The sequence below is a fragment of the Palaemon carinicauda genome, chromosome 43, assembly GCF_036898095.1.
Source record: "Palaemon carinicauda isolate YSFRI2023 chromosome 43, ASM3689809v2, whole genome shotgun sequence".
Classification (NCBI taxonomy): Eukaryota; Metazoa; Arthropoda; class Malacostraca; order Decapoda; family Palaemonidae; genus Palaemon; species Palaemon carinicauda.
Window position 1 is genome coordinate 23,460,316 of NC_090767.1, and position 12,726 is coordinate 23,473,041.

Sequence of the window (12,726 nt, forward strand, 5' to 3'; positions counted from 1 at the left end):
GGAAAATAGTGGTGGACTACCCAAGAATCTACACTCGTTGGCGTATATACAACAGTTAATCCTTTACTTAAACCAAATGACTTTCTCACTCACTGCCCATAGGAAAAGGCACCCCATTTGGCTGATGTGTTTGACTGTAATCAGAATATTGAGAAAAGTGATTGTCCTAATTTTATGTTTCCCTGAGGGTAATATAACTGGTTTAGTTTTAAATCTCGTGAAATTGAAGCTCTCTTGATGGATCTTGATTCCAAGGGAGGTGAAGACCCTAATGGTAATCTTCCTTGGCTTTATATAAAGACTGCAGATTTCTTAGCTCCATATAATCTGTAATTTTGGCCATGTTAGTAAAAAGGGGAACTTTTAGCAGTTGTTGGAGATTTGATAATGCATATGTGTTTGTGATGGCTCAAGTCTACCTGATTAACTCCTTATATAACCCATATTATCTAAAGTAATATATATATATATATATATATATATATATATATATATAGATACATATACATATATATATATATATATATATATATATATATATATATATATATATATATATATATGAATAAACATTGTATATAATATGTATATAATATATATATATATATATATATATATATATATATATATATATATATATATATATATGTATATATATATATGTATAATAAATATATATACATGTATATATATATATATATATATATATATATATATAGAGAGAGAGAGAGAGAGAGAGAGGAGAGAGAGAGAGAGAGAGAGAGAGAGAAGTAAAAAAATATAACTTTATATAAGCTCAAAAGGAAAAGAAAAAAAGTCAAATTGAAGGCAAAATCGTAAGTAAGATTAGCGTTGAAACAATTAAAAGGAAAATTTTGATCTACCAAGAAAATCTCGAAAACTTCAAAAGGAAATGAAATATTTGGACATATAGAATTCGAGTAAAAGTTTCAACTGCATTTTTTCTAGGTGATACAAAAATATTACTGAGTCAATAATAATAATAATAATAATAATAATAATAATAATAATAATAATAATAATAATAATAATAACTAGAGAACATCAAAATTTCTGAAGCAAATATTAGAAAGAACTTCACACACAATTTCCCAATAATATGCTTTTAGGGATATTGAAAACATAAAAGGATTGGAAATAGTGTATTATTGTTTATAAGTCTACAAAGAGGCCTAAAGTACAGTTTTTAACCAGGTAACCCTTACTACTCACGAACAGATTCATTTTTTAATGAAATCAGACTGTCCAGCACACTAGATTTTTCAAAAAATTCTAAAACGAATTTTTTTTTCAAAAAAATTGTCCTATGACCTTGTGGTCAAAGCCAAGGTCATTTATATTGCAATTTTTATGTCCACCAAATTGGGTTCAAATTGTCAAAGTATTTTCAGAGTTAGCCTCTTCCTAATGTGGCAGCCATTTTTAAAGTCATGAACTATTGAGCAGAATTGGCCCAGACTTGAGCAGGCCCTAGACCCTGGCCTAAGGTATATCTCTCAAGGGATAGAGAATAAGTATCTTGCTATTTTACTCGTGCACACACTCACAGAGGCCTAATTACTTATCCAGCCTTTTGGCGCCTGTCCCTTACACATCACAACTTTGGGAATGTCACGATTAAAAACGCTTCAGGAAAGACAAATTATATTGAAAAGTTCATAGACTTCTGAGCATATAAGATGACTCCTCATTACCAACTGCCTGTCCATCTGCCGGACTGGGGGTTCGAGACCCGCTCAACCTTTATAGTTTCTTGTGGTGTCTGCAACCTCACCATCCTTGCGAGCTAAGAATTGGATGTTTGGGGGGAACCTATAGGTCTACATGCTGAGTCATCGTGAGCCATTCCCTGGCCCTCCCCGGTCCTAGCTTGGGTGGCGATGGGATTTGGGCGCTGATCATCTGTGTATATGGTCAGTCTCTAGGGCATTGTCATTGACCCTTGCTTGTGCCATTCATGAGTAACCTTTAAACACCGAGAGGAAAATAAGGCTTTTATGATCCTGACATCGTATTAGGCAGCTAAAAATTAGTAAAAGACACCCAAGCTCTCAAAGACAGCATAGGCCTAGTCTCTCTCTCTCTCTCTCTCTCTCTCTCTCTCTCTCTCTCTCTCTCTCTCATATCCACAGATCCTTTGCTTAGGCTTTAGTCCTTATACCCCTGATGCCAAATGTAAATGTCAAATCCAGTATCAATATTAGTAAGGGAAATAATGTAGTTAGGAGGAAATTTGGCAACGCTGCTCATCTGTCACTCGAATCCTTCGATTTATGAAACGTCAATATTTCTATTTTGTTTATAATGAGTCATTTATTGCTTATTTCGTTATAATATCTATATTATTTCCCCCGTTTTATTAATATGTAAATTTCCAAATATATGTTCCTAATTCATAGATCTATTAAAGTCTAGAAAAGATCAAAAGATGCAACATTAGGAATCGACTGTGTTCAAGGTGTTAGCCTTGCACAAACACACGCACGCACACACATTTACAATAATAATTAGGTTACTCCTAGACAAACAGCAATAAAAATAATTATCTTCTCGTGTACTTATGCCAACATTATTCAAATAGAGGAAATTACATATAAAACAATTACGTAGGCCTATATAGTTTTACGTATCAAATCCATTCAATTTCTCCTGATCGCGAGAAAGACGTATTTGGTGTTCGAATGTCTTTATTTCTAACTTCGACTCTGCATAAATATTTATTATTATGAACGTTTTATAGTTTTAATAATAAAATAGCCATTATTCAAGTAAATTAACTTCGACATAAACAAAAATAAAGCACAAGTTACTTAAATAAGGTTATGATTTACAGATTTAAAACTTAATTTCAAACGAAGCCGACGTCAAATTAAATCGAACGATTGGACTCTGAGACAAGAACTCCTTTGACTCTCTCTCTCTCTCTCTCTCTCTCTCTCTCTCTCTCTCTCTCTCTCTCTCTCTCTCTCTCTCTCTCGTTGCAAAGGCTACAATGCCTCTCACCCCAGAACCTGAATTGTTGTTGCTACTGTTGTTGTTTTGGTGTTTGATATTCATGATGTTGATAGTACTGTTGTTGTTCTTTATGTTGTTGCTGATTGTTGTTTAAGATGTTGTTGCTACTGTTGTCGTTCTTGATGTTGTTTCTACAGTTGTTCTTGGTACTGTTTTTATATTAGTGTGTGTTGTTTTTTATGTTGTTGCTCTGTGCTGTTGTTGTTCTTGATGTTGTTGCTGCAGTTGTTCTTGATACTGTTTTCGTATTGGTGTGTGTTGCTCTTGATGTTGTTCTGTGCTGTTGTTGTTGTTCTTGGTGTTGTTGCTACTGTTGTTGTTCCTGGAAATATTGCTCTTAATGTTGTCATTTTTTTCCATTGGTGTTGTTTTCTATGTTTTTCCTTCTAATGTTGTTTTTCTTGGTGTGAATAAAACCTTCACCGTTGTTTCTCTTGATATCTTAATTCCTGTTGTTTCAGTGTTGTTTGTCTTTGGGATGTTGTTTCTTATGTTGTTGTTCCTAATGATATTTTCCTTTAAAGTTGTAAAACTAATGATGATGAAATTAAGATGAAGATTTCTCGTCTGTAATTGAAGGCAGTTGGATTCGAACATTCAAAGGGATTTGACTTCATCTTTATATATAATATTTATTTATTACAAATTCAACACAAATTAAGGCTTGTAATGATTAAATAAAATTATGGAGTTCTTTTGATGAATTCAATCATAGTTTTACCGCAAATAATATGTGTGGAATTACTTATTATAATTGAAGTCAAAATCGAGGACATACAAACGCAAATAGAACACTATTGTTGCTACACTTACTTGTGTCAAATCTTAACTCGAACGAATGCTCGAAGTGATTTGACTTCGTCTTCATTTGTTAAATTTATATGAAACAATTATAAAGTAAAGTGAGTCTGGTATTTCTTAATGATTATGAATAAGGTGTTTTTGTTGAGTTTAAGCATATATGTACCGGGAACAACTGGTATTATAAATACTTGTCCAAATGAAGTCAAGCTTGAACACATACGAACGCAAATACTTGAGAAATGGTTGCAACAACGTGTCCCTCCCTCCCCCTCACCCCTTATTTTAAGGCTGAGATCATCTAAAACGAACGAACGAGACTTGTCAAATAGTAAATTGAGTTCCCAAATGGAGTTTATTATGTTTTATTATAAACTAAATGATAAACTTATAGATCTTAACGTGACTTTAATAATTAATTTCTTTGCTTAGTTGTTTCTTGTGGTGTTTGCAACCTCACCAACCATCCATGTGAGGTAAGGATGGGGTGTCTGGTGGTGGAGCCTGTTGGTTTACCTGCTGACTCATCAGCAGCCATTGCCTGGTCTTACCTGGGCCATTGATCATATCCCTAACCTCAGAGCCCCATCACATACCCACAACCACACACTACTACCCAATTGTACATTAGCCCCACCCATTATAACCCTACCCAAGCCCCCAGACCTGTCCCACCCTACCCCAGCCCAACCTATCCTAGCCCTCAACCCTTATCCCTCCCCCAGCCCAACCCATTCCCCCCCTAGCCTAACCCCCCAACTCAACCCATTCCCCTAGCCTAACCCAATCCCAGCCCCCAACCCTCCCTCAGCCCTACCCTACCCCCAACTCATTCCCACCCTCCCCCAGCCCAACCCGGTCCCACCCTACCCTAACCCCCAACCCAACCCATTCCCACCCTACCCTAACCCCCCACCCATTCCACCCTCCCCCAGCCCAACCTGGTCCCACCCTACCCTAACCCCCCACCCATTCCCACCCTCCCCCAGCCCAACCTGGTCCCACCCTACCCTAACCCCCCACTCATTCCCACCCTCCCCCAGCCCAACCTGGTCCCACCCTACCCTAACCCCCCACCCTCCCCCAGCCCAACCTGGTCCCACCCTACCCTAACCCCCCACCCATTCCCACTCTACCTTAACCCCCCTCCCTAGCCCTAATCCCTCCCCCAGCCCAACCCATTCCCACCCCTAACCCTCCCACCCTGTCCCATCCCTCCCCCAGCCCTAATCCCTCCCCCAGCCCAACCCATTCCACCCCTAACCCTCCCACCCTGTCCCATCCCTCCCCCAGCCCCCAAAGCCCCAATCCCCTCCTCCCCTTACCCCCAGTCCCTTTTCCCTTCCCCTTGTTACCCCACCCTCCCCTCCCCCTCAACTGAGTGCCAACTGGTTGGCTCCTCCTATTTATACCTTCCACCCATTTCGAATCAACCAATCACAGACCTTCATTTCATTTCAGCCAATCACAGCTCGTCCTCATCGAAACTTGTTGCCAAATGTATAATAATCTTAGACACAGAACGAGGGATGAGGTTGCTACACCTACATGTCTCATCTGCCCTTGGCTGCGACCAACTACAGTTTACTAACTGTCAGATACACAATTATCTTCTCTGGTCAAGGGAAATCTTACACATTTCTGTACATTTTGTTCAAATATTAGAGAAAATTTACATAAAAACAAAGGCGTAGGTCTAATTTTACGAATGAAATTCTTAATTTACAATATTCGCGAAATATTTCATTTTTGTGTTCGAATGTTTTATTATATGACTTCGACTTCTCATAATTAGTTATCAAATTGAACTTTTTAGGCTTATTATAAGCACTCATAGGCCTACACTAAAAGCCTAAATTTGTTATGTAATGTTAGGATTTATAACATTTTATGTTATTATAACAACCATTAGATTTATTACAAACGAAGTCGCCGACACCAAGACAACTCGAACATTTCATAGACGAGAAATCTTGTGACAGTTGTTGGTATGAGCTTCTTTGGTGTTCATCTCTCTCTCTCTCTCTCCTCTCTCTCTCTCTCTCTCTCTCTCTCTCTCTCTCTCTAACTTTTGGAAGAGGAAGTTGAAGTAACTATTTATTATTAATAATTTTTGTTAAGAGGAATGATTTCAGGTAAACTTTTGAAATAAGAAAAGTGAAGAATTTAGAGAGAGAGAGAGAGAGAGAGAGAGAGAGAGAGAGAGAGAGAGAGTTTATTAAAGACGACCTTAAGATAAAGACAAAAGAAACTAAAAGAAAGATAAAGACTTAAATCTCTTTTGATTATCAGAGGAGCCGTTGCATCCAACCTGGAATGCACAAGAAATACGTCGCACAAGGGAACCCTACTTTTAAGGAAATTGTCCCAAAATAGAGAATTTCAAGTGAATCTTGGGAAAAATCTTGTAGTTCAGACTGTTCTAATTATCTGTTGTAATCTAAATTCTAACGTTTTTGGTTGAAAAGAATACTATTTATGAAAGAAAATACAAATATAGTATATTTTAGGAAGATGCCGATGTATATGTAGCGCTTATTTTAATTCGTGTTAACGAATAAAATGGGAAAATTTGCTCATATTTGGGAAAAATTTTGAGTCTAGGGATTTTCGTTGAGCAAGCTGCTTTGGCCAGTTATAAGCCAAGGCCAGTGTTGCCAGATATGGAGATTTAGCCCTAGATGAGTAAACCCTTAGCCTATATATGTTGTAATTAGTTTGGTTGCACTCATATGAAGTGAGTAATTTATATAATAGTATAAAGTTACAGGATCAGAAGAAAATATATATATATGTGGAAATGGGAATTTTTGGGTTGTTTTGGGGATTTTTCATCATGGGTTTGGGGATTTTTAGACTAACTCGTCTGGCACCACTGTGTCAATGTAAACAAACAATGTAATAAGATACTGATAGGGAAAACATACTGGAAAAGTGTAGCACTACCTTCTATATTATATGGAACAAATGTGATTAACTTAACTGAAACGGAAATAGAAAAGTTGCAGAGAATAGAGAATGGAGTGTATAGAAGGATGTTAGGGGCTGTAAAGAATACAGCAATTGTAGCCTTGAGAGGGGATGTAGGAGCATCAGCTATGAAAACAAGGGTAATGGATGGTAAGCTGAGGTACCTTAATAGCATTTTTAAGGGAGAAAAGGACCTACTTACAGCAATAGTCAATGATATGGAAGAAAAAGAGAGGAAGTGGTGGATGCATGTGAAGAAGTATGCTGAAGAATGTGGGATGGCGATGAGAGAAGTCAAGAGATGTACGAAAGAGGACATAAAGAAGAGAACAAGAGAATGGGACACAAGCAAATGGAAGAGTGAAATGGAGTGCAAGGAGAGTCTAATTCTGTATAAAAACTGGAAAAGTGAAATCAAGGAGGAAGAAGTGTATGACAACACATTTTCGTCAATTTTATTATTCAGAGCAAGGACAAACTCACTGGGCTTGAATATAAGAAACAGACACCAAGATGGAAATATAAACTGTGTATTCTGTGATGTAGAAGAAAATGCTAACCACTTTATATTATATTGTCCACAGTTTAGTGATATAAGAATAAAAGCAATTGAGCTTCAACAACCATACGAAGAAGATAGTGCACAAACAGTTGGAAAATTCCTTTTTTGTGAAGAGAATATTGAAAATAAGAAAAGTATACTACAACAAATGTGGATGAAAAGAGGAAAACTAGTGAAAATAAGGAACACAAAACTAAAAGACACAGAGGCGCCGTTGTAAAGGCTATGCCTCACCCCAGAACCTGAACCTGAACCTGAGCGTGATTATGGCGGCCTGTGTTAATCCAACACGCAGGTGTATTTCCTGGGCCGTGGACACAGTTGCTTATGCCGCCGATACGGGAATATTGCTGTTTGATCTTAAGGTAGGTTTAGAGAACGGGGTCTATCAAGTCATAATAGATATTCGTAGGCTGTCAGCTGTAGCCATTGCAAACTGGCTGGCGGCTTCGTAGCCCAGACAATGGGATTTTCCTTCTCATTTTGTGCTGATTTCCTGACCCTGTCTGCCCTTGTAAAGGATCCTTCAGGCTTTTTTATGAAATCAAAGGGATATTTCCTATCCCGTGTTTACAATGTGTATATTGGACAAGTGCTGATCACATGTCTGTTCAGTGAACAGTATTTCTGATCCCAAGAAATTGAACTTACAATGACCGGTTGTTTATAAATTGAATTATGCATGAAAATTGTATGATGCTCCTGTGTGATTTCTTCCATTATGGTATTTGTTGGGAGCCTATGTAGATCAGCGGCCAGGTCCTCCAGCGTGCATAGAAAATGGACATTTCTTCCCATTTTCTAGCAGTTCGTAAGACATGACCCCTGTACTACAAAAAAGCTGTGTCCGTTGATCCTCAAATCCATCACGTAATACCACCACCTAACCTAACTCAACCCTACTTAACTGGGGTGCTAATGACACTGTGCAATTCCCCCCCCCCCCCTTAGACTGCCATACTCTCAGCCTATCCTGTCTTTGATTCGTACCCGTTTCACTCATATTTTGTAAAGGAGAAATATTTTACAAGTAATAAGAAAGTTTACACTTCTTTTCCCAACGAATGACAATCTTCCCATGATAAATACTAACAGAAACAATTAAAGCTTGACTATACTTACATTGTTTCAAGTCACCCAAGTTGTAGTCTTTGGATAGCATCTTCTTGACAACGGACAACTTCATCGTTTTTTCTCATTAATAAGACGACTTGCAAAGGCCAAGTTTTTGCACTCTTGTCTGAGTCATTTCATGGAAGCATACCCAAGTAGGCCTTGTAGCAGGATTTGGGTATTTGTTAGTTTTGTCATAGATTTTATTTCCATTTTGTATCTGTCTGTGTATTATTCTGTTTCAAGGAATCCTGCATCAATTCATTATTAAAGCATAGACATATTTCTAGTTGTATGGTTGATACAGTACTTCAGATAATTATGTTACACACACCAGAATTTTATTGGTAATTTTGTTTTAACTTTTTTTTTAGAATTTCAGGAATAAATGTTCCATACTGAACATGGACTTGAGAGATTGAGTTCGTAAAGTGACCCTGTTTATATATATTTCAGTCAGGTGTCGATCTAAGATTTGACTTTCAACTTCAGGACAGCAATGTTGTTGGAGCATCACCCACCCAAAGGACACAAGGGTGAGATTACCTCAGTGCGGTGGATTCAGCCGAGCACTTTGACTGGACAGACGTTGATCAGCACAGGATCTGATTCGCTGGCGGTAGTTTAGACCCTTAGTGATGAAGAAGTCAAAGGGCTCCGTACGCTGAAATGCATTACAACTTTAGGTAAGATTAGTGCCTCGTATTTCATTCAAATGTCTACACTTGAAAATCTTGTTTTTCATCGTACAGTAGAACCTTCTTGCCTGCATTTAATCATAAAGTACCAGACTTAATTTTGATTCATTGTCATAATATGTAAGAGCAATAAATGCTTCCAACTTAAGCATTATTTTATATGTTCTATATTCGGCTTTTACTTTGTCTAATTTTATTGATTTTTAAGACTGTGTTTTAGAAATACCAAAATTTAAATCACTTGAGCCATTTTATTTTGATATTTAGAAGAATGATACTAGAAAGTTTACCAAGGAGCCAAACATCCCTTTCAAATGAGATTTCTGTAGAAACTTAAATCTTGTTTCCATCTTTCTCATTTGGAAGTTTGACTATTGATTAAGTGCATCTGTGCTTGGTTTGATGGAGAGGAGGAGAAGAGGTCTTGATGTAAGGCAGTACCTTGAGGTAAAAAGAGTTGAACGTAATTCAGCCATAGTTAAAAGCCCCTCGAGGAAGGAGTGTCACTCGGTTCAAGCTGTGGGACGGCTATTGCAAGCATGATAAGAAAACTAATTACTCTGTTGTAGTAGTGTTGTCAAGAGGACACTGAAGGTCAAGAGTCCTTCCTTGACTATAGATGGTCATCGCATGTAGAATCCTTCAGAGTACAGGAGGTTGTTAGGGAGGTATTTCCAGCTCCTTACAAGTGCACTGAGGGTTACAGGTATGATCTGGACACCCATGCAAGGCAAGGAAATGAATTGCTTGACTTTGTCATGAGTGAAAAGAAGAAATGACAGGTAAGGCATAGAGAAATGGAGTGGAATCTGTCGAGTGTGGCTGTAGGAATCCCATGGCTAGTGAAATGAATTCATAAAAGCTTTAGAAACTAAAGTGATACATCTTTGAAGTATAAGTAATACCACCAAATAGATACTGTACCATTGCATCATAATTTACAAGGTCTGTACTCTACCAGTGTCTTTAAACATGAAACTTACCCGCTGGTTATATAAAAATGGCTTTAGTCCCTGACGTCCGGCAGAAATTCAAAAAACTCGCGGCAATCGCAGATAGAGTTGCCAGGTGTACACTAGCGCCCTTACGGGAGATAGGCCGAACCATTCCATACTTCACCAGATCTTCCATGCCGCGTTGCTGGCAACATCGTTTGGAATTCATTCGTGATTAACCTGGATTTTAGCAGTTATCTTGGTGATGTACTCCTAAATATGGGTTCTGGCATTCGCTTATTTTCTTCTTGTTTGGTATTTGATCGATATGTTATAGCTTAAAAGTTAGGATTAGAAGTTTTTTCAACCTACTTTAAACTAACGAAAGCATAATAGCGATAGGTAAAAACCCCGCCTTGTCTATGACGTCACAGTCATATGACGTAAGCTTGAGTATGACTTGCATTTTCTTTCTTTTTCTACAAAGAATGGTAAGTGAATACTATCTCACAACGTATTAAGTTATATAAGATGAAAGGATTATGTTATTTTAAGAAAATTTTTGTCCTTTTGGTATACTTTCTTTAGATGATCTTCAATCTGTTTTCAAAGCTTAAGTAGCGTTCAGTTTATTTATGCTACACAGTTCTCAGTCAATCGTTACAGTATTACAATTTTCTTTGTATCGTTATTTATGAAAAGTAAATTCTTCTTAAGACCAAAGTATTTAAGTTGTATTAGATAAAAGGAATATGTTATTTTACAATAATATTTGTCATTTTAGTATCTTTTTTCTTTAGATAATCTTTTTGCAAAGATTAAAGAAAATTAGCATTCAGTTAATTTTCATACGACGTAGTATTCATGACAATCGATATAGTCTCATGATTCTTTGTATCGTTGTTTACTTGTTCGTTTTTGGGAATACTAAATTTTTTTCGTATAATATTCATACAGTAAATGTTCCTGTTGTTAAATGTGACTTATCATCTTTTGTTGGAAACCCTTAAGTAATAAGGGTTGTTTACATATATATACATATTCTTTATTCCTATATCTATTCATTTAATATTTTATATAAAATATTTTTAAATATTGAACTTAGCCGGTGGTTATATATGTAGCTAACGTCTCCAGCGGTCAGCAGATTCAAAACTCACGAGCGATCACCTTGGTGGTTGCTGGGTGTACACTAGCGCCAACTGTCGGCAGGATACCGAATATATTCCCAAGGAATTCAGTTCTTCTCTGCCGGTTGGAATGACAACATTGGTTCCTGCTCGTGGTAAACCTAAAGTTTTCAACAATTGGTGAAGTACTTGTTCATGGTTTTTTGGCTTTCGCCGTGTTGGATAATCTTTGAAAAACTCTTGAATATCTTTTTTGATTTTCTGTTGCTGAACTTGGCTTGTTTTTTGGATCTCTCTTTGAAATTTTCAAAATGGCTGACCCTTCTCCTGTCTATCGTAAATTTCTAAAGACTGTAATAAACGCCTTCCTAAGGCTTCCATCGATCCCCACTCTATTTGTGTTAATTGTAGAGGCAAAGCTTGTCATTTAGGGGATTGATGCCAGGAGTGTATTAATTTATCTGAATTCGAGTGGTTGGAGTATGATAAATATACTCGAAAACTCGAGAGAGAGATAGGGTTAGAAGAAGCTCTTCTCGATCGCAAGAATTGTCCTCTTCCCATGCTCCTGAACCTTTTCCTCCCCCTGTAGTGGTAGTTTCAGAACCCTCTACTTGCACTAATGAACCTTTTCTTAAAGATATGTTGAAGGCTATTCATGCTTTGGGTGAAAAGGTCGAATCACTGGCCTTGGACTGATATCAGCTTATGTCCGACGTAAAAATTTTGAAAAGTGAAAGTGACAAAGTGAAAAGTGCTAAAAATGTGTTTAGTGTTAATGCGGAGGGTTCGTCTGTTCGTGCTTGCCGCTTACCCAGTCCGAGACCTCTTTCAAGCTCCCCAACCCCTGGGAGAAGGAATGTCACAAGACCAAAGGTAGCAATAGGCGTTAAACAACGAACAGACGTTCCCTCAAAGGTAACAGACGTTGCTCCTCAAGCACGTCCTTACCATAAGACAGGCGAGACTAAGTTCTCCTCGTCTTCCGATGACTTGTTTATTTAAAAAATCTTGGCGTCAGGTTTCGAGACCTTTAAAACGTAAGTTAGTTCCTTCAGAACAAAGTCAACATCCTGGCTGTAGTCATTGGGGCAGCCCGGACCGTATTCCTTCATCGGAGGAAAACTCCTATTAAGCGCTCTCTTTTATCGTCTAGTTGTTCCGTAACTGAAATACAAACCACGCTACTGTATTTACATGGGGTAATTACTTTGGCGTAGCTGAAATGACGAGCCATAAGAATTTTAACGAGGGTTTACTACCCCTCCGCTAGTTAGTGGGGGGTAGGGAGGGGTAGCTTGCTACCCCTTCCCCCTCACACACACAGTGCGTGCTCCATTTTACTTTTGGCTCGAATGGCGAGTGGATGTCTCCGCTCCCATCCTCGCTTGACGGCCATTAATGTTTTGTCTTTTAACTTACTATTTCTTATACTCAATATATTTAAACATTATTGATGTTTATTTATTCTTGTGTATAGA

At 37.7% G+C, this 12,726-nt stretch overlaps 1 protein-coding gene and 1 long non-coding RNA gene across 3 annotated transcripts in view; both read left to right on the plus strand.

The window, feature by feature from the left end:
• LOC137633620 (uncharacterized) overlaps positions 1–12,726 on the plus strand; it is a 444,399-nt gene that overhangs the window by 302,576 nt on the left and 129,097 nt on the right. The gene's annotated exons all lie outside the window — the stretch shown is intronic.
• LOC137634019 (uncharacterized) overlaps positions 7,627–12,726 on the plus strand; it is a 411,582-nt gene continuing 406,482 nt past the window's right edge. The window contains exons 1-2 of one of the 2 annotated variants that reach the window (XM_068366258.1): positions 7,627–7,734; positions 8,975–9,168. In XM_068366258.1, coding sequence (XP_068222359.1) covers positions 9,152–9,168 — 17 coding nt within the window. In that variant the 5' untranslated portion in view covers positions 7,627–7,734; positions 8,975–9,151. Of the gene's footprint in view, positions 7,735–8,892; positions 9,169–12,726 lie in introns of those variants that run through there. The other variant, XM_068366259.1, reaches the window with a different exon arrangement.